Below are 20514 nucleotides of genomic sequence, written 5' to 3' on the forward strand. Positions count from 1 at the left end.
TTTACTTTTCATTACTTTTTAATTATAAAGTTAAAAAAATAATAATAATTGTATTTACTTTACTTCATTCACTAGTTGTTTACTTCACTCAAACATTTATTAGTTATTTAAAACTTATTTGTGTGAGATTTTTTTTTCCTCAATCATATTTAAATGAAAAAGATAATTATATAAATTAATAAATTTATTATAATAATATTTTAAAACTAGTTAAATTGAAGTAATATATATTTTATTGACATAAAAATTATTTTAATAATATTTATGAATATAAGTATTAGATATGTGTCAACCTTCACTATTTCTTCAAATTCCAAAGTCAAAGATATAGTGCTTCCATAAACTTGAGGTCCCTATATTTTCTTAGTTTTTGACCATCTTATGAAGCACTAATTTCAACATTAATCAATTGGTTCAACCAAGTTTTGTTTTACAAGGAACACCTATTTCTTCAAATTTCAAAGTCAAAGAAAGATATAGTGCTTCCATAACCTGAGGTCCCTATATTTTCTTAGTTTTTGACCATCCTCTGAAGCACTAATTTCAACATTAATCAATTGGTTCAACCAAGTTTTGCTTTACAAGGAACACCTATTTCTTCAAATTTCAAAGTCAAAGAAAGATATAGTGCTTCCATAAACTTGAGGTCCCTATATTTTCTTAGTTTTTGACCATCCTATGAAGCACTAATTTCAACATTAATCAATTGGTTCAACTAAGTTTTGCTTTACAAGGAATACCCTGTTGAACTAAGGTTTTGATTTAATTTTTCTTTTCAAAAAAATGGTTAATTTTTTTATTATAAAATATGTCGGATTCTGAACTAGAACCTTTACATTAGGCACCATAGTTCCAAAAGGATGTTGCACTCAACTTTCCACAAGATTAGACTAGTTTCAACTATCCACAAGACAAAGAGCTTTTAGTTATGACCTTGTTTACCTACTATACGAGAGAGGTGACTATTATAAACTTTAATTTTTCTTTTCAAAAAAATAGTTAATTTTTTTATTATCAAATATGTTGGATTCCGAGCTAGAACCTTTACATCAGTCATCATAGTTCCAAAAGGATGTTGCACTCAACTTTCCACAAGATTAGACTAGTTTTAACTATCCAAAAGACAGAAAGCTTTTAGCTATGACCTTGTTTACCTACTATATGAGAGAGGTGACTATTATAAACTCTAAAAAAGCCTAGAAACATAGTGAATTTACTATACATTGATAAAAAAGGGGCAAAGGGGAGAGTAATATTTAAGGTAGTGGACATTTAGTTGAAACACTATGGTCCAATTCCATCACTTCTTGGTTCATTATTGTCCCAATGTTTGTCAATGTATTGGAAATAGAGTTTAAGTATCGTAACACATGATATATTTATGTGCTTGAATTACTAGAATTAGTTGCAATTTGGTGGGGGTTTTATTAAGTGTTGATCCATTTCAAGGATTGGTCGAATGAAAATCAACAAATCCCCAAACAACATTAGATTTGTGATCTCCTTGTATATTGCCAAGTCTAATCCTTTCCACAAAGCTAAGTATTATGCCTAGTTAGGGGTTGTTTTAGCGTACTGCAATTCAATATGTTCATCAAGACCAAAAAGGACACAACTCCCGCTCCTATTACCCCTAGGTTTTTCTTTATAAGAAACGCTTCATATAATTGTTTTCATAGTATTTGGTTTAACTTTCTTTTCAATTGGTATTAATAAAGTAGCCATGGGATTATATCATGTGGTTGGGAAGATTATTCTCTCCACCTAAGTTCAATTTTTGCAATTGATATGTTGAGTTCATCTCAATTATATTGGTGTAATGGGTTAAGTCTTATTGTTAACCAAACTCGTATCCTAAAGATTCTAGAGTTTACCTTTGAGTACCATCTTCAAAATGAGAAGAAATATTTAGATTTTCATTTAGCTTTGTAATCTATGGAATTTTTTTATTAAAAATATATTTTAATTTACAAATTTAAAATAATAATAATAATCTAAATCTAAAACTCTTGCAACCTATGAACTTGAATTTGCCAAAGAAGGAAACATGTTGAAGCTTATTGAATGATAAGTGAATTTTGGACATTTTAAAAGTAAAATTCAAGTGGATAAAAGAATAATGAAAAAAAATACAATTAATCCAATTTGAACATGTCACTTATGGCCTATGTATAATCCTAAAGGAGAGGAATAACCAAAAGAAGGAAACATGTTGAAGTTTACTGAATGATAAGTGAATTTTGGACATTTTAAAAGTAAAATTCAAGAGGATAAAAGAAAAATGAAAAAAAAAATAAAAAAAAATTAATCCAATTTGAACATGTCACTTATGGCCTATGTATAATCCTAAAAGAGAGGAATAAGGAAACTCAAGTTAATTTTGGACATTTTAAAAGTAAAATTCAAGAGGATAAAAGAAAAATGAGAAAAATAATAAAATTAATCCAATTTGAACATGTCACTTATGGCCTATGTATAATCCTAAAGGAGAGGAATAAGGAAACTCATAAGTGAATTTTGGACATTTTAAAAGTAAAATTCAAGAGGATAAAAGAGCAGAGGAATAAGGAAACTCAGTCCCATTTAAATATGCCTTTGAGCAAGAAAAATCATGAAGTCCCATTTAAATATGCCTTTGAAAAATCATGAAGTTCATTTACGCTGGAAATAGGGAAACATGAATCCTATTTAAATATGCCTTTGAGCAAGCAAATTCACGAAGTTCATTTCCGAATCCTATTAACATGAATCCTATTTAAATATGCCTTTGAGCAAGAAAATTCACGAAGTTCATTTCCGAATCCTATTTAAATATGCCTTTGAGCAAGAAAAATCATGAAGTTTACATGTTGAAGCTTACTGAATGATAAGTGAATTTTGGACATTTTAAAGTAAAATTCAAGAGGATAAAAGAATAATGAAAAAAATAATATAATTCATCCAATTTGAACATGTCACTTATGGCTTATGTAAACATGTTGAAGCTTACTGAATGATAAGTGAATTTTGGACATTTTAAAAGTAAAATTCAAGTGGATAAAAGAATAATGAAAAAAATAATAAAATTCATCCAATTTGAACAAGTCACTTATGGCTTATGTAAAAAAATAATAAAATTCATCCAATTTGAACATGTCACTTATGGCTTATGTATAATTCTAAAGCAGAGGAATAAGGAATAAGGAAACTCAATCTCATTTAAATATGCCTTTGAGCAAGAAAAAAATAGGAATAAGGAAACTCAATCTCATTTAAATATGCCTTTGAGCAAGAAAAAAATCACAAAAACATGTTGAAGTTTACTGAATGATAAGTGAATTTTAGACAGTTTAAAAGTAAAATTCAAGAGGATAAAAGAATAATGAAAAAAAAATAATAAAATGCATCCAATTTGAACATGTCACTTATGTCACATTTTAAAAGTAAAATTCAAAAGGATAAAAGAATAATGAAAAATAATAATAAAATTTATCCAATTTGAACATGTCACTTATGGCCTATGTATAATCTTAAAGCAAAGGAATAAGGAAACTCAATCTCATTTAAATAACTCAATCTCATTTAAATAACTCAATCCCATTTAAATATGCCTTTGAGCAAGAAAAATCACGAAAAAAATCATACTTAGAATATACTCAATCGAATTTAAATATACCTTGAAAAGGAAAAAGGAAAAAGGAAGCAATTTTAAAAGTAAAATTTAGGAGGATAAAAAATAATGAAAAAAATAATACTTAGAATATACTCAATCCAATTTAAATATACCTGGAACAGAAAAAAGGAAGCAAGGAAGCATGACTAAGCTTAATAAATGAAAAATGAATATTAGACATAAAAAACAAAAACAAAAAAACAAAACAAAAACAAAAAAAACAAAAAAAAAAATCATATAGAATATTTATTAAAATTAGGGAGTTTTGTAACAAATAATATTTATTAAAATTAAAATTAGGGGTTTTGTAACACAATATTTATTAAAATTAGGGGTTTTGTAACACATAATATTTATTAAAATTAGGGGGTTTTGTAATTAAAATGATGTGAAAATATGAAAATATAGTGAATGGGATATTTAGTAAAAATAGAAACTTTTTATTTGAAAATGTAAATTAAAAAGTGGATAAAAAAATATTGAGAAATAAAAATTGAATTATGAATATTTTAAATTATGTTTATAGGCATGTTTATTATTAATATTTTGAATTTGATTATTAATATTTGGTAGAGGGTAAAAAGAATTTGACCTTTACCAAATATTTTAGAATAATTTTAGTAATACTCACAAATTAGAGGTTGAGATTTATTTCAAAAGTAGTTATGTTTTTTGTCATTTTAATTAAATTGATTAATTAAAAAAAATTCGCATGAATTTTTTGGATATGCAAAATTAGTAAGCCATGATATTGTAACCAAACAATTTTATAAGTAAAAAATCTCCATAATGAAGTAGGAGTAAACCTCCATGGTTAAGAATTAACATATTTTTATGAATGTATAAATGTTTAAAACATATATTAATTCTTAATATAAGTTGTAATTTAATAATTTTTTATGATAATTTTTTTTGACAACATAAGACGTATTGTATTGTGAAATAAATAATTAACTCATATTAATTCTCTTTATAAATAACATAAATTTAAAGTAAAATATTAATTGTGAAATAAATAATTAACTCATATTAATTCTCTTTATAAATAACAAAAATTTAAAGTAAAATATTAATTTAGTCAATTTTCATAATAATTTTTATGACATTGTTATTTAAAGTAAAATATTAATTTAGTCAATTTTCATAATAATTTTTATAACAATAATGTCATAAATATATGGCTATTACCAACCATTAAATTTTGTATTGCGTGAATCACATTTAAATTTATTATAAACCATTTACATTATTTTACATATTATAATTATATAAATTGTTTTTTAAATAAAACATCATTTCAACAACAATTTTTTTTTAATATACACAAACAAATAAGTTGTCTATACACATTCACAAATAAAAACAAAACTGAAAAGTGAGGTTGCCACTACTATCCAAAACGCCCATCAATATCTAAGAACAATCCCCGTGATTAAAAACAATGACCATGTTGACCATACAAAGAAGTTGGTCACAGTCATGAAAAATCTTCTCTTAACATGCAACTAAAGTATCAACGTTAATTTACTCAGCAAGATCCCATCAATCAGTGATCCCATCTATAGTAGGGGACTCTAAATATCACCATGAAATGCTTCTCCATCCATGAGGTCCGAGTACTCGACTACGTGCTCTCTCAATTTATGCCTAAGCATTTGGACTCTTTCTTCCTTCAAATTTCTATAATTCCAATGAATTTATGTCAGACGTATTCAAATTGCAATATAAAGAGCCCTATTTAAGATAGCTTTATTAAGGTCTTCGTTCTATAAAGAGATAAAAGAAAGTTCAAGGTGAAAACTTCTCGGCAAGTGCTATTTCATGGACTATAGCATTATTAATGTGGCCTGACATGGGGCAGATTTAAGACATTACAACATGCTGCGCGGTGATAAGAGAGAAAACATTAATGATGCTATAGTCCATGAAATAGCACTTGCCAAACTTCTCTCCATGATTTTATTCACTGGACAGATCAAACAAAATTCAAAATGCAAACCTTTTAAAATGGATGTATTTCAGCCACAAAATATGATCTCGACACTCTTGCCCTGGCATTAATGCTGCAAAAACTTGGAGAGAGTAATTCCATGACCACCAGTCAAAATTGCCGTGCAGAATTCAGAACAAAAACTTAGTTAACCAAGCTGGACTATCACCACCATTATCAATAGAACATCAATTGATGGAAATACATGATGAATATGTGCACTCCACTGCATGAAGAGCACTCCAACGACTGTCTTGGGTGATTGCAGTCTTGACAACATCTAATTCATATATGTCCGCAATACACAGAATGGTTTCCAAATTTTCAATGTTAATAATGTTTTCAACTATGAAATTTTGAAATGTAGAGAGTAGGAAATCGATCTGGTATTGCTGGCACAGCCGAATAATCATCTCGGCTTTTACCTCACCATTTTCTTGGAAATCCTTTGCATCTATCTGGGCCTTATAAAGGAATTTTAAGAATATGGCCACTGCTTCTTTGTTCACGTCCTCCAGCCTTATTACCATGCTCCTCGACTCTTGCATGCCTGAATTTAACATCGCCTTGAAAACAATAGATCGACCTGACTGAAATCACAGGACGACCACAATCCATCAAAAAGAAAACCGGGGTTGGAGATAAACTACCATCCGAATACTATTGTTCCTACTAGAAGAACTACGAATAAAAGCAAACTTCTCAAGCTTTTATCTTAGCTGAAACAGGTGTTACCATTTGGAGGAGAAAACCTTATGCCAATTAAATGAACACGAGTCTATTCAATCTAATCTAGTGGCCAAAAAGGAGAAGGATGGCATGGTGCAGTACTGAATTGGCTAATTGAATAGGCTTTTTTATACACTTAGAGCAACAAGGTGTACCCTACGGCCAGTGGAAATTATAATATCATCATCAGCTAGTCCAATTAATCTAGCAATGATGACCACTAGGGAGAACTATACAATAGTGCAGAATTAGAACGCGTTAAGAAATTGGGAAAATGATGGCCACAAGGAGAAAGAATGCCATGCTGCCGAGCTGGAAAGGGTTAAGAAAATGGGAACACAAGAGATTGATTTATTGCATCGAGGAGTGAGGCACACTTTAGTGCATTCTACAATGGCAGTGGAAGAGAAGTATGCCATGGAGCAGGGTTAGAATGGTCTAACAAATTAGAAAAATGATAGCCACGCAGGGAGAAGTATGCCATGTTGCAGAGCTGGATTGGCTAACAAATTGGGAACTCGAGAGGATTCTTTACTACACAGAGAAGCAAGGATCAAAAATTGGGAAAAAGATGGACACAAGGGGGAAGCATGCCGTGCTGAAGAGATGGAAAGGGCTAAGAAAATGGGAACCCGAGAGGTTGATTTATTGCAGCGAGAAGTGAGGTGCACTTCAGGGAATTCTACAATGGCAGTGGAAGAGAAGTACGCTATGGAGCAGGGTCAGAATGGTTTAAGAAATTGCAAAAATGATGGCCACACAGGGAGAAGTATGCCATGTTGTAGAGCCAGATTGGCTTGAGAAATTGAGAACTCAAGAGGTTTGTTTACTACACCGAGAAGCAAGGATCACAAACTGGGAAAATGACGGCCACAAGGGGGAAGCATGCCATGCCACAGAGCCGGAATGGGTTAAGAAAATGGGAACTTGAGAGGTTGATTTATTGCAGCGAGAAGTGAGGTGCACTTTAGGGCATTCTACAATGGCAGTGGAAGAGAAGTATGGCATGGAGCAGTGTTAGGATGGTTTAAAAAATTGCAAAATGATGGCCACGCAGGGAGAAGTATGCCATGTTGCAGAGCGAGATTCAGTGAGCTGGATGGGCTTAATAAATTGGGAACTCAGTTACTACACTGAGAAGCAAGGATCACAAATTGAGGCAATGAAGGCTACAAGGGGAGAGCATGCCATGCTGCAGAGCTGGAATGGGCTAAGAAAATGGGAACTGGAGAGGTTGATTTGTTGCATGGAGAAGTGAGGAACACTTAAAGGCATTCTACTATGGCAGTGGAAGAGAAGTACACCATGGAGCAGGGTTAGATGATTTACCAAAATGCAAAGATAATGGCCATGCAGGGACAGGTATGCAATGTGGCAGAGCTGTATTGGCTTGAGAACACAGGAGGTTTGTCTACCACACCGGGAAGCAAAGATCACAAATTGGAAAAATGATGGCCATAAAGAGGGTTCGAACCATCCCATGCTGCAGAGCTGGAATTGATTAAGAAAATGTGAACTCGAGAGGTTGATTTGTTGCATCGAGAAGTGAGGTGCACTTTAGGGCATTCTACAATGGCAGTGAAAGAGAAGTATGCCATGAAGCAAGGTTAGAAGGGCTTAAGAAACTGCAAAAATGATCACTGCGTAGGGAGAAGTATGCCATGATTCAGAGCTGGATTGGCTTAAGAAAATGGGACGGAGGTTTGTTTACCACACCAAGAAGCAAGGATCACAAATTGGGAAAATGATAGCCACAAGGGCAAAGCATGCTATCCTGAAGAGCTGGAACGGGTTAAGGAAATGGGAACTTGAGAGGTTGATCTTTTGCATCGAGGGGGCATTCTCCAATTGCAGTGGAAGAGAAATATGCCATGGAGCAGGGCTAGAATAGTTTTAAGAAACTGCAAAAAATGGTGGCCATGTAGAGAAAAGTATGTCATGTTGCAGAGCTGGATTGATTGAGCTGGATTGGCTTAAGAAATTGGGAACTCAGGAGGTTTATTTACTACACTGAGAAGCAAGGAGCACAAATTGGGAAAATGATGGCCACAAGGAGGAATGAGTAAAGAAAATGGACTCAAGAGGTCGATTTAATGCATCAAGAAGTGAGGTGCACTTTAGGGCATTCTACAATGGAAGTGGAAGACAAATGTGCCATGGAGCAGAGTTATAATGGTTTAAGAAACCGCAAAAATTATGGCCACGTAGGGAGAAGTATGCCATGTTGCAGAGCTGGATTGAGTGACCTGGATTGGCTTGAAATTGGGAACTCGGGAGGTTTATTCACTACACTGAGAAGCAAGGATCACAAATTGGGAAAATGATGGCCACAAGGGGGAAGCATACCATGCTGCAGGGTTGGAATGGGTTAAGAAAATGGGAAGAGAGGTTGATTGATTGCAGCGAGAAGTGAGGTGCACTTAAGGGCATTCTACAATGGCAGTGGAAGAAAAGTACGCCATGGAACAGGGTTAGAATGGTTCAAGAAATTGCAAAAATAATGGCCACGTGGGTAGAAGTATGCCATGTTGCAGAGCTGGATTGGCTTGCGAAATTGGGAACTCAAGAGGTTTGTTTACTACACCGAGAAGCGGATCACAAATTGGAAAAATGATGGTCACAAGGGGGGAAGCATGCCATGTTGCAGAGCTGGTATGGGTTAAAAAGGTAAAAACTACGAACTCCATAGGTTTATTTATTGCATCGAGAAGTGAGTACAGTTCACTGCATTCTACAATGGCTGTGGAAGGGAAGTATGCCATGGATTAGAGTTAGAATAGTTTAAGAAATTCAAAAAATAATGGGCACACAGGGAGAAGTGTGCCATGTTGCAGAGCTGGATTAAGTGAGCTGGATTGGGTTAAGAAATTGGAAATTGAGAAGGCTTGTGTATTGCACCGACAATCAAGAATCACTCTAGTGCATTCTGTCATTGTATTCCGATAGAGTAGAAATATTTTCAATGAGAAGAATTGACATTACAGTTAAGTGACCTCGAGCGTTTAGCAATCCGGACAAGTATATCTGGAAGATATTATATATGAAGTGGAAATCACATGGCTGTTTACCTACAAAAGAATGAAAAAATTCAAAGATCACATGCATGTGATGACATATTCAACTAACACTAAATCAGTAAAACCAGACTAACACCAACAAACAATAAAACCAGAAAGCCTCATGAACTTAGATAGCTTAAAAGCCTCATGAACTTAGCTTATTGAACTTGCAGCCAAACATGGAGGATAGTATTTTGAGGAATCCGTATACATGTTGAAACTTGGAATTTTCGAAGCAATCTCTATTTTACATAATTGTGAATTGAATTTATTACAGACCTTCCTTTGACCGTAAACGGTTTAGGAAAATGTTAATAAGATTCCAGTTCACAGGTGTATAGTCCAATAACAAATGAGGTAATCGGATTAATGGATTTAAGTATAGAACTCCTCAAGTGACCATAGATCAAGCCAAGTGTAAATCCATCTAAATGAACGTCTAGATGTTTTTGATAGCATAAAACCTCCCTCATAAAATCGAAGATGTGTTTTTAACAGTCTAGAAACCTTGCAGCTGTCTTGACAGCATAAAAACTTTCAGGTATTTTTATGTCGATTGCAACTTCTCTCCATCCAATTGGCATGAAGCAAAGTCAATGTTCAACTTTGCTCATACCATTAAATATAGAAAATCTGCAATCAACACATAATTACGTGGAATCTTTCACAACCATATCAAACACGGAGCAAAGTCAAAAGGTTGACTTAGATCATTCCCTTTCCGTATAACAAATATTGCAGAATTTGCAATCTACATAAGCTGAAGCACCTTCCCACATAAAATTGAGGCTGTATTAGCATACAGTTAGGTAAAACTTTTCACAATCATATCATAGAGTAAAGTCAACTATCTGGCTTTGCTCATGCCCTTTCTCATATTAGGAATATTCCAAAATTTGCCGGCAACATAAGCTGAGGCACCTTTCACATAAAATTGAGGCTGTGTTTTTGACAGGATAGAAAGCGGATAGCTGTAAGTTTGACGGCTTAAAACATCCTTCATAAAGCTGTAGCCTAGCAGAAGGATCCTTACTAGCATTTCAAAAATTAAAATAAAATAATAATTTAGTACACTTCCATTTCATTTCAAAAGAAAGAGAATTAAGAGAATTTACGTTACCAGAATTGAACTGTGGGCAATGAATCGCCCACCATCTGGTGTAAGTAGAACGACGTCCGCAGAGGAGTCATACCCAGGAACCGAATCCCACATTGTTAGAAACTGAATTCTAGCCTCGAGAGACTTCAGTGCGGACTTTAGGGATTCATTTTCTTCCGTGGAGTTCTTCGTTGCGGACGTTAGAGACTGGTTTTTGTTTATGAGAGTTCTGAGGTTAACTTCTTGCGAAGCAATGAGTCTGTTGAGGTGCATTTCTTCGTCCGTGAGCCTTGTGGTCTGCTTGTGATACCACCATGCTCTCTTTCGAAGATTAGAGTAGCAGATCTGGCAGCAGCAATATTTGGTATTTGGCTGTTCGCTGTTGCAAGGATTTGGCGTGCTGCAAGTACAAGTGCTTCCATTGCGAGACCTACGTCGACATGTTATCTCCTTCTTGCAAAGTTCACATATCGTCATGCCTTCATAAATGGTTTTAATCAAACTCTGTAATCAGTTCGGAGAAGGGAAAGCTCCCGAACAACAGTAAATAAAGCTAAACTAGTAAAGTTTCCTTTTAATTGAATCAAGAGAACAGGAGAGAAAACAGCAGAAACTATTTCAAGGGCTAAACACAGCTGATCTTATCTAATTGTTTATCATTCACACATGTCAATATCAGAATAATCTTACCACGGATGTGTCAAAAAAATCACAAAAACCCTAGAGGTAAATTACTGTTTATTCAAATTTAAAATTATTTGGACCTATGAATTGATTACAGATTCGGTAGTATTTTGAAGAGAAAAAAAGCTAATTCAATGATTTCACCTAACTTTAAAATTTTGAAATATTTCCCAAATCTGAATAGAAATAAGGATAGTCCGTTTGGAAGAACCAGCACAGAGTTAAGAAACCAAACAGAACAATATTATCCTTTAAAATTGAAACAAACAGAAACGAGTTAGGTAAAGTTTTGTTGATAAGCGGCTTAAAAGCAGCCGAGCTGGACTAAAACGCACCTTGAGATCTCTTGCAACACCTGAGATGTTACACCGTTCAGGCTTGCGAGATTACTGATTTGATCTATTTATCCCCAAAAAATACTCGCATGCTCAACCAAGGTCTACTGCCATGCCATTTCCTGGATACCTCAACATACAATCCCACAAACCCTTCCTTTCAAGGTCAATCAATCAGTGAATCGCATCTTCAGCTGAAAGAAGTCTTAGCCAAAATAAAATTTTCAACAGTTTTGCAGGTCGTCAAACACAACATTAAGCGCACGAGAATTTTTAATAGGCTTTGGTTCGAATTCTTGCAATTCAAAATTCTCCATCCCCCGCATAATAGACTCTGTGTACAGAGGTTGGATTGCCGAGGGAAGAGGGGTTCACCAGAGGTTGGATTGCCGAGCGAAAAGGAATTGACAAGTCGATATTTCCTTCATGAAGTGGTTTTTGGTGCGGCCTCCATGAAGGATTCTCGATTGTCAAGGATGCCTTCTGTGACACTGCCATTTTTAATAAGTTGGGAAGGCCGAACCAAACGTTCTTGCCTCTATCAACCATAACGGCATAACCACCTTCCAACAGACAGGAATGTGTCAATGTCACGCGATACTGGACGATCAAAAATACCGGGACAGAAACCTCGAAAATATTAAGTGGTTGTTATGGATGTAAAAATATTAATTATTTTAGCTATTTATTTATTAAAATATTAATTATTTTAGCTATTTATTTATTTATTTTTGGCTAATTTTGGAGTAGTAATTTGACTAATGTTAGGATCAGATTTCAAAATTGAAGTTGTCCGGTTGTTTAACAACTTTTTGGCCGGTCCGAAGGGCATAAAATTATCTCCCATATTTTTGATAATTAAAATAAAAATTGTTTCTTATTTTAGATTTTTTAATTAAAGGCAGAAACTTTTTTTTAATTAAAGGCAGAAACTTTTTACAATAGGTTTATTTGTAAAATTGAGGTTTCCGTGATCTATATCAAGTTTACTTTTCATTATTTTAATAGTTGTTTTTCAAATAAAAATTATTTGTTAAATTTAAAATAAAATTATATTAGAATTTTTTAATTAAAGGTACAATTTTTTTACAATATAATTTTTTTTTTCATTATTTTAATAGTTGTTTTCTAGTTAAATTATTCATTTTTATATATACCATGACAATTAAAAAAAGTAAGAATGTTAACTATTTTTCACGGTATCATAATAATTTAAAAAAGAAATGTTATCATTTCTATACAATAGAATCATATTGTTATGGAGCTCATTCATACATGTATCATTTATTTATTGAAAGTGCATCTTAGTAGTGGGCAATGAAGTTCAAAATATTTGGTTGTGGTGAATTCTATTGCTTCACACATAGGAGAAACAATTCTAATCCAAATCAACTCACCATCTTCTTGTTATGTGGATTTAGTAATGATACTTACCAATCTTTCGTGGTTTCATCGTAAATCTTCTTTCTACCTTCTCCACTTGTTAGTATTTACTCCCTAGTTTGTTTGCTCTGCTTGCTTGGATGTATGGATAGTACCTTCATGCCTTCTTTATGCATATTTAATATGAAGACATGATAGTGAGCATCATGGATCAAAATCTATTCAATGGAGGTTTGATTCCTTATTATGATAAATTCAATGTTGAATAAGTAGTATTCAATTCAAACAATCATTTTTGTTGACAACAAATAATGTTATTTATTTCTTCTTTTGTAAATGATGTTCTCGTCATAATGCACATATGCATCAATCATTAGACATAAAATTCTTATAGCAAAAGATTCTAGTAAGTTATATTTCTTTTATGAAAATTTGCTTTGTTGGAAGTTTTATTTAACTTTTTTCATTGGACATTGCAATGATATATCCATAAATAAAACTATATTTTGATTATGTCTTAGGAAGGACACCCAAGAGATGAAAGAGTAAATAGTCGTATTGAAATCCCTCTAGATAATTCATATATAGTTTATAAGTAAATGATCCAATTGAATTCCCTCTATATGACTTTTATAGAGTCTTTAAGCAAATGGTCGTATTAAATTCCCTCCATATGATTTCTATATAAACTATAATATTGGTGAATCGGTGTTGTGTGTGCATATTTGTTTAAGTGTACATGGAGTTCTAATCTACAGACAAGATTCTATGTTTGAGATCTCCATAACTTGATATAGTAGAAGGTGTGATGTGTGAAGTATGCATGAAATTTTCAATTATTTTTTGTTTTCATACAAAAAGAATAATTTATTTTTTATCTTGTCAATATTGAAAAGCTAATATGAAATTAATACTTCAAACTAAAATGCAACCCTCATCTTCAAATTTGATTATTGGTTAGGATCAAATCTTCTAGCTACTATTATAAAATTATAACATTAAATGTAAATTTATTTTAGGAGTGACTTATTCTCATAGTTTTATTACTTGTCAAATATACCTCTTAGAATTGAATTTGAATAAATAAAAGAATAAACCATACTCCCAACCACTCAAATTATTAACCAAACATTTCTTATTTTATTTATTTTCTTTAGAATCTAGACTTTTTTTTTTTTTAAATACTTTGCCCTCAAATTTTGTTTAACACACATGTGCCAAACCTTAAAACCGTACCAAAAATACTAAGTTGTGGCCAGCTCCTCTAAACTTATGCATTTTTTCTTATTTTATGAACCTATCTTTGGCATTTACACTCAAATACACCATGCTTCTGCTACAACTTCATCTTAAATGACTCCTCATGTTACAAAAAAAAAATGTTATATGCTCCCATAAGACCATGTAAAGACCATGGTGACTTCAATTCCATAAGTTATATGTCTCCATAGAAATCAAATCGGAATATGAGGATTAGAATCGAACCTGGAGGAAAAAGATAATTTTAATATTTTATTCAATTGCATTCCATAAAACCCCAACCATATATATTTTTTCAATGGGTTAGCCTTAAAGATATGTTTTATTGCCTTTTTCACTTCGAATTTAATGAGGCGTTACTTCTTCATTAAAGCCTAACATAACCTTCAAATACAATGGAATGAAGTCAGTACGATTCCGTGGTTGTTAGGTTTCAATTTCTAGGTTGTTAGGTTGAAATCTTTTCCTGCGGACCTTAGACCTTCTGCAAAAGGTAGAGGTACTTTCCTTTCAATTCAGAGCCATGGATCTCAATTACTTAACGAGCAACTTAAAATAGTATGCTTCTGTAATTATTATTATGTATGAGTATTGCAAGTATCTTGAAAAACATTTTGTGATGCATAACAGTTGAAAAAGGGGAACTTCAGGGATAATAAGTGATAATAAGTGAAAAAATACTGTGACTAGATGTCAGGCCGACATCTACAAGCCTGTGTTTTGATCTTTAGATTATACGAATACATATATGGTTCAAATCCATAATCAGTAGAATAGTACCATGTAGGCAACAACTAAATGAAGCATATTTGTTTGTACCATGGAGGCAACAGTTACATTAATGTCAGCTTATCTGATGCTGTCTGCTTAAGCTTCACATCCTTGTGAGGTTTAATCAGACAGCTTAATTTACGATGATCATTATATCGAGTGCTATGCTGCAATCTTTACCTTTAAAAAATCAGATATGAATTATTTTGCTAAAACTTACAGAAAGCTTGTTTGCAATGAGGCTTTGGCCCCATAATTTTCGCCTCTTGAACCTTTGACCCTCAATTTGTTCTTGACAACACATTTTTGCATTCTTTTGACTAATAAATTTCATGGATCTAACTGTTAATTTTATTTTATTTGGTCATTTGTGTTGGACCTGCTACCAGTTTCAGTCTCTCTCGTTATATAGTTTTATTTGTATCTTTGTAGATAATGTTCTGCATATGTCATATTCCTTTTTCCTTGCAGTTTGTTTCTAACATTATGTCATGTCAAGGTTATTTGAAATCTTGTTTCCTTGAGAAAGTTTCTCATTTCAAACTCAAATTTTGATAAAAGCATTTTTCTCTTCTCTGGTACCCAATTCTAATATAACTTGGTCACATGTAGGTTATTTATGAAGATCTGCCTGGATGGCAGGCTGATATATCTAAAGTGAGAAGCTATCAAGACTTACCATCTGCTGCTTGCCTCTATGTGGAAAGGATCGAGAGTTGGAATACCAATCGATTATATTGGTGTTGGGCCAGGCCGTGATGCTTTAATAGTGAAGTAATAAGATCAACAGATTTTGAAGTCATCCCATGGAGTTTGCTGTCCAAGAAGCAGGTCAACCTCTATGTGGAAAGGATCGAGAGTTGGAATACCAGTCGATTATATTGGTGTTGGGCCAGGCCGTGATGCTTTAATAGTGAAGTAATAGGATCAACAGATTTTGAAGTCATCCCATGGAGTTTGTTGTCCAAGAAGCAGGTCAAAAACATGCATGGGAACTTTTAATGGCCTAACATTCCCTGTGTCATTTTTGGCTTTTGTGACTTTTTTATATCAGTCCCTTGTCCAGAACACTTTGGTTAGTCTAAGCAGGAATAAATTCAAGAAATTATAGGCTCTTGTTTTCTATAATGCATGAGCGTTTAATGACAGAGAGGTATTAGTAACTCGTCACTGCGAAACTGAAAAAGGGTACGTAACCAACAAATCATACTACCGTATCTGAAGAAAAAGCAGCAACTAAAAAGAGAAATTATACTAATGCATATATAGTTTACTTGCATGATAATGATGTGTTCTCAGCTATAAAACATTGTTTGCAGTGGCTGGTAAAATTCAGCTAGTGCAATTGTGTTGGATAATGAAATTTTCCATCATCTCTTGATTTTCTGCCACTATTTCACCACTTGCTGATAAACTCACAATGTTTCTAGCTGATATTTTCAAGATTCTTGGAATTAGTGTCCAGTTAATGCCCAAGGGTTGTAAAAAGGAATGTCAAGCATGTATTAAAAGGTTCATGATGATAATGGGTTCCATGACCAATGAAGGTATCATCCGAAGATCTTTCTCTCTTTTTCTTTCCGATCTTTAAATAGAGAAGAAATCAAATTACACTGTTGTGAAAATTAGCGTGTGCAAAAGTATTCTGTTTTAGGTAAAAGATGTGTTGATCGTCTGAATGGTCAGTTTTTGGTTTGGAATGAGGAAGTAGAATCTGATGAGGGGCTTGAAAACATTTTAGACACTACAAGATTTTTTTAATGATATTTTGATTACATCAAAACTAGATTTACCGTTCACTTAACTGACAGAAAATTGTTATTATTTTGACGGAAAATCTGATTTGACAAATGGGAATCGTCAAGTGTTTTTAGACCTTTCAACTAAAAAACCAAATTCTTGGAGACCCTTGAACGAAAGGTATTTTTGGTTCTGGACCTTGGAGACCCTTGAACTAAGAGTAGGGTTTCATTATTGGTATATCTCTAGGTTTGGGATTGTAGCAAAGCTCAGGGATCAAACTTAACTCCATGCTTATGAGGCATCCGCGTTCTCACAGTTTACTTGCAGCTCATTCTCAGTTTTAATGGGAAGGTGATATATGGTGTATTATTGTTGCAGTGGCAGGGGATAGATTTTAATTGCTGGTTAGACCAAAAGAAATTGATGCAAATCAATATTGAAAATTAGATTTATTGGTTCCACTATAGTTTGCATATACAAAGAAGAAACTGCTCTTTTTTCAAGTTAGAATATTTATATATACATGTTCAGCTCGGCAACAAATGATAATTTATCAAAACCATGAGAATGCTACACAACTTCCTTCATAAGCCTTCTTAGGAAGACCATGAAATAAGACAAGTGACCCTGTGCTTGTATTTGTATCTTATTCTACATAACATCTTCTTACTTAGTTGGAGAACAATTAGCGACAGTATTTATATCAGTTTCTATGGAATGTTTCTGATGTTATATATTGAACAGGTCCATTATACCATATTCCTGGTAAGCCATATTTTATTGATGACTGCATTAATTACTTCAGTTTGGAGACTGAACACATCATAATGACTCAATTAATTACATTACAGTATTGGGATATTGTGTTGCATCATAACAGTATGGATTGAATTGATGGGAAAATTACATTGTATTGTTATTGTTTTGCATATTATGAGTTTCTTATGGATTCCACAATCTCCCTTGTTTAGTTACTATTGGTAATCACAAGCCTGCATATTATGAGTTCCTTATGGATTCCACACTTTTCCCCTGTTTAGCTACTGCTGGTAACCACTAGATATTCAATGACATTTGATCCTGAGAATTCCTTGAGCATTTGCACTAAAGCATCTTCTAACCAAGCTAATCCTTAGGACTATCTCTACTAGATTTTTATCAACTAACCTTGGTGGCATTTGATATTATAGTGAATTTTCATTTGCTATTATTCCAAATAGTCTGCAGGCTTATTCAGAAGTATCCCACTGGCTTGGTAATTTCTCAAGTCCCTGAAATTGAAGCCATCACCAGTGAGGCTGATTTCTCCATGCCTTTTAGAATGACCGTGTATGAAACTGTAAACCTTGAAAGTCTTTTCTATATTTTCTGAAGGATACAAACACCAGGAATAAGAAAATGAAGGAAAGTGAAAGTTGCAGGTTTTTTTTGGCAGAAGCATCATAGATGTGAACGAAGGTTGTTACACCAAAGAACTAAAGAGCGATTATACAAGATCCCCATCTCTACATAAGCAAGGAGAGCTAGAATATAGAGTTTGGTTCCAACTTCAAGAAATATAACTTTGAAAGTGAAAACGAGAAGTTTAGGAATAGGAATCAACTTTCTGTGATGTGTCAAATTATTTGGGATTTTTCATCTTTGTTGCTTCATATAAGAATTTATTAAAGATAACAATATCAGTGAATCTTGTTCAGATTCTGGATTCTGCAGAGTCTATCCCTGTTTTCATGAAAGGAAGTTTGTTCATGGAAATGTTAAGCCAAGCAACATCCTTCTGGGCTTTGACATGGAGCCATACGTAGCAGATTTTGGGCTAGAAAAGCTACTGGACACTGCCAGTGTCAAGTATAGTAGCTCTGCTATCCACCTAAGGAACCTTGAAGGTATATTTTCAGGGAGCAAATGCTCCACTGGCTCCCGCGATAGCCTGCAAACAACACCTGATTTGCTGGGCAGTCCAGGCACATCCAAGAACTTTGTATCTCCTTACCAGGCCCGAGAGGCATTGAAAACTTTCAAACACAACCAAAAGTGGGATGTTTATTCCTTTGGGGTTATTTTTCTGGAGATTCTTACTGGGAAGCCACCATCAGATAAGGATTTTGCAGCATGGGGTCAAAACTTTGTTGATGACAAGCATCGCGTTTTGCACATCATAGATCCTACTCTTCGACCAGAGGTTGAAGGAAGGGAAGAAATCTCAGTGTCTGTGGGGATTGCATTGAATTGTGCTTCTGCTTCCCCTCAAAAGAGACCATCAATGAAAGAGGTATTGCATTTTCTAGAAATAAATGCCATCATCCACAACCGATTAACCAATTCTTTCGTAGCATCCTTTGCTTTGACATAAGTTGGACAGAGATGAGGCCTTACACCCACATTCCATATTCAACAGCTCTACTTAGACATTGACATAACTCATATAGACACCTCTATGATTGGGACTCAGCGACAGACAAACTCTGTTGTCAACTCAACTGCTTATGAAATGGCCAGAGTCTTCTTAAAAATTTCAATATTTAGGCCGATAGGCCTTCCTTTGAGTGAGCTTTTCGTCTACACTTTGTTTCTATGTTTGACAGCTGGCGTGCACCTTCAACTGGCATATGGTTGACATATGTCGTGCAACTTCATTTCTGTTTCTCCTCTTTAGCTTTCTGCTCTTCCTGTTTTCTTCCACGACCATTTCTATTCCCCCTGTTTCCGCTTTCTGCTCTTCATGTTCTCTTCCATGCCTGCTGCAATAATGTTTTCATGTTGTTCCACTAACTGCTGCAATAATGTGTCCCGTTTCTGCTATGCAATCTGTTGTGCACTACCTACTGTGTTGTATGGATCAATTTCGAGAAAAAACCGACGATGCAAATTGATAGAACAGGGGGTGCAAACCCTACTTGGAACGACAAGTCCATGTTCAGTGTGGAAGAGAGTTTTCTCCGCTGTGAAACCTCTGCTGTGATGATGGAGATATACTACGTGGGTTGCCTCAGGGATACCTTGCTAGGCACTGTGAGGGTCTTGCTTTCCACTCTCCTCAAGGGCTACGGGAGCACAGATTTCAGTGGGATGAGTTTCTTGGCACTGCAGGTCCGTCGTCCTTCTGGTCACCCACAGGGCATTCTCAACCTTGGCACCATGATTCTTGATGGAGTAGATCTTCATAGAATGAACAGATTCATCCCTGCAACTGGGGGGCTGTGGGTTTCAGAGATTTGATGGGGAATCCTATCGAACCCAGGCCTTCGTTTGTGGGAAAATTACTGTCCATTAAACCTAATAATGTTGTTGAAGCCCAAGAACAACAATCCCACTGTCAAGGCTTCAACAGTAGTGCATGCAAGGAACAGGGCAAAGATCAAGAAAAGCAGAAAGATGGTGGTGAGATGGTTGAGAAGGAGAAGAAAAAAGCTGTTGGCTGCTATCAGATTCACATGGCCCCAAAATTGAAAAGGAATAAAGTTGGATTGAGGAATGGGGCTGCAAAAATTCATCTTAGTCCATCTGACAGTAACATCTGTGCCAAGGAAGATCAAGATCCTGCTCTGGCTTACAACAAAGCAATAGCAATTTATGCATAGTGTTATCATGAATAATATTATTGTGCAAGAATACGTTGGTTTTCTGTTATTATATTCTTTGTGCAAGTGCCTTCAATTCCTAGTTGATTCGTGAAGTGCTTATTATGGCATACATAAATATTTTGAAAATCACGAGCCACTGTGGATGAAACACTGGTTTATGTAAAAGTTTGAATAGATATATGAATCTGAAAAGGCCAAGTTCAGTGCCTTCAGTCTGCTACTTCG

The 20514-nt window shown here is 34.2% G+C and overlaps 2 protein-coding genes across 3 annotated transcripts; one reads left to right on the forward strand and one right to left on the reverse strand.

Annotated features, from left to right (window-relative positions):
* Positions 1-5657: 5657 nt before the first annotated feature.
* Positions 5658-12146, reverse strand: LOC149184063 (uncharacterized). Of its 2 annotated transcripts, XM_089418830.1 has the most exons (3): positions 11549-12146; positions 10551-11008; positions 5658-6232 (listed from the first exon to the last, which is right to left on the reverse strand). In XM_089418830.1, the coding sequence occupies exons 2-3, from the start codon at positions 11004-11006 to the stop codon at positions 5831-5833; spliced, it is 858 nt and encodes a 285-aa protein (XP_089274956.1). In that variant the 5' UTR covers positions 11007-11008; positions 11549-12146; the 3' UTR covers positions 5658-5830. The 2 variants fall into 2 exon arrangements, with proteins under 2 accessions (XP_089274956.1, XP_089274957.1); XM_089418831.1 differs by lacking the exon at positions 11549-12146 and having other exon boundaries at positions 10551-11102.
* Positions 12147-19567: 7421 nt separating this feature from the next.
* LOC149184064 (protein SRC2-like) lies at positions 19568-19924 on the forward strand. Its single transcript, XM_089415214.1, has one exon. The coding sequence runs from the start codon at positions 19568-19570 to the stop codon at positions 19922-19924; it is 357 nt and encodes a 118-aa protein (XP_089271340.1).
* The last annotated feature ends 590 nt before the right edge of the window (positions 19925-20514 follow it).

The sequence above is a fragment of the Pinus tabuliformis genome, chromosome 3_2, assembly GCF_031772625.1.
Source record: "Pinus tabuliformis cultivar Carrire ecotype Pingquan chromosome 3_2, CPIR1, whole genome shotgun sequence".
Taxonomy (NCBI): domain Eukaryota; kingdom Viridiplantae; phylum Streptophyta; class Pinopsida; order Pinales; family Pinaceae; genus Pinus; species Pinus tabuliformis.

Coding starts and splice junctions, on each gene's coding strand:
- LOC149184063 (XM_089418830.1), bottom strand. CDS start 11,006: ATGACGATATGTGAACTTTGCAAGAAGGAGATAACATGTCGACGTAGG. Junction 6,233..10,550: donor TTGCCCACAGTTCAATTCTG/GTAACGTAAATT, acceptor CTGTGATTTCAG/TCAGGTCGATCTATTGTTTT.
- LOC149184064 (XM_089415214.1), top strand. CDS start 19,568: ATGCAAATTGATAGAACAGGGGGTGCAAACCCTACTTGGAACGACAAG.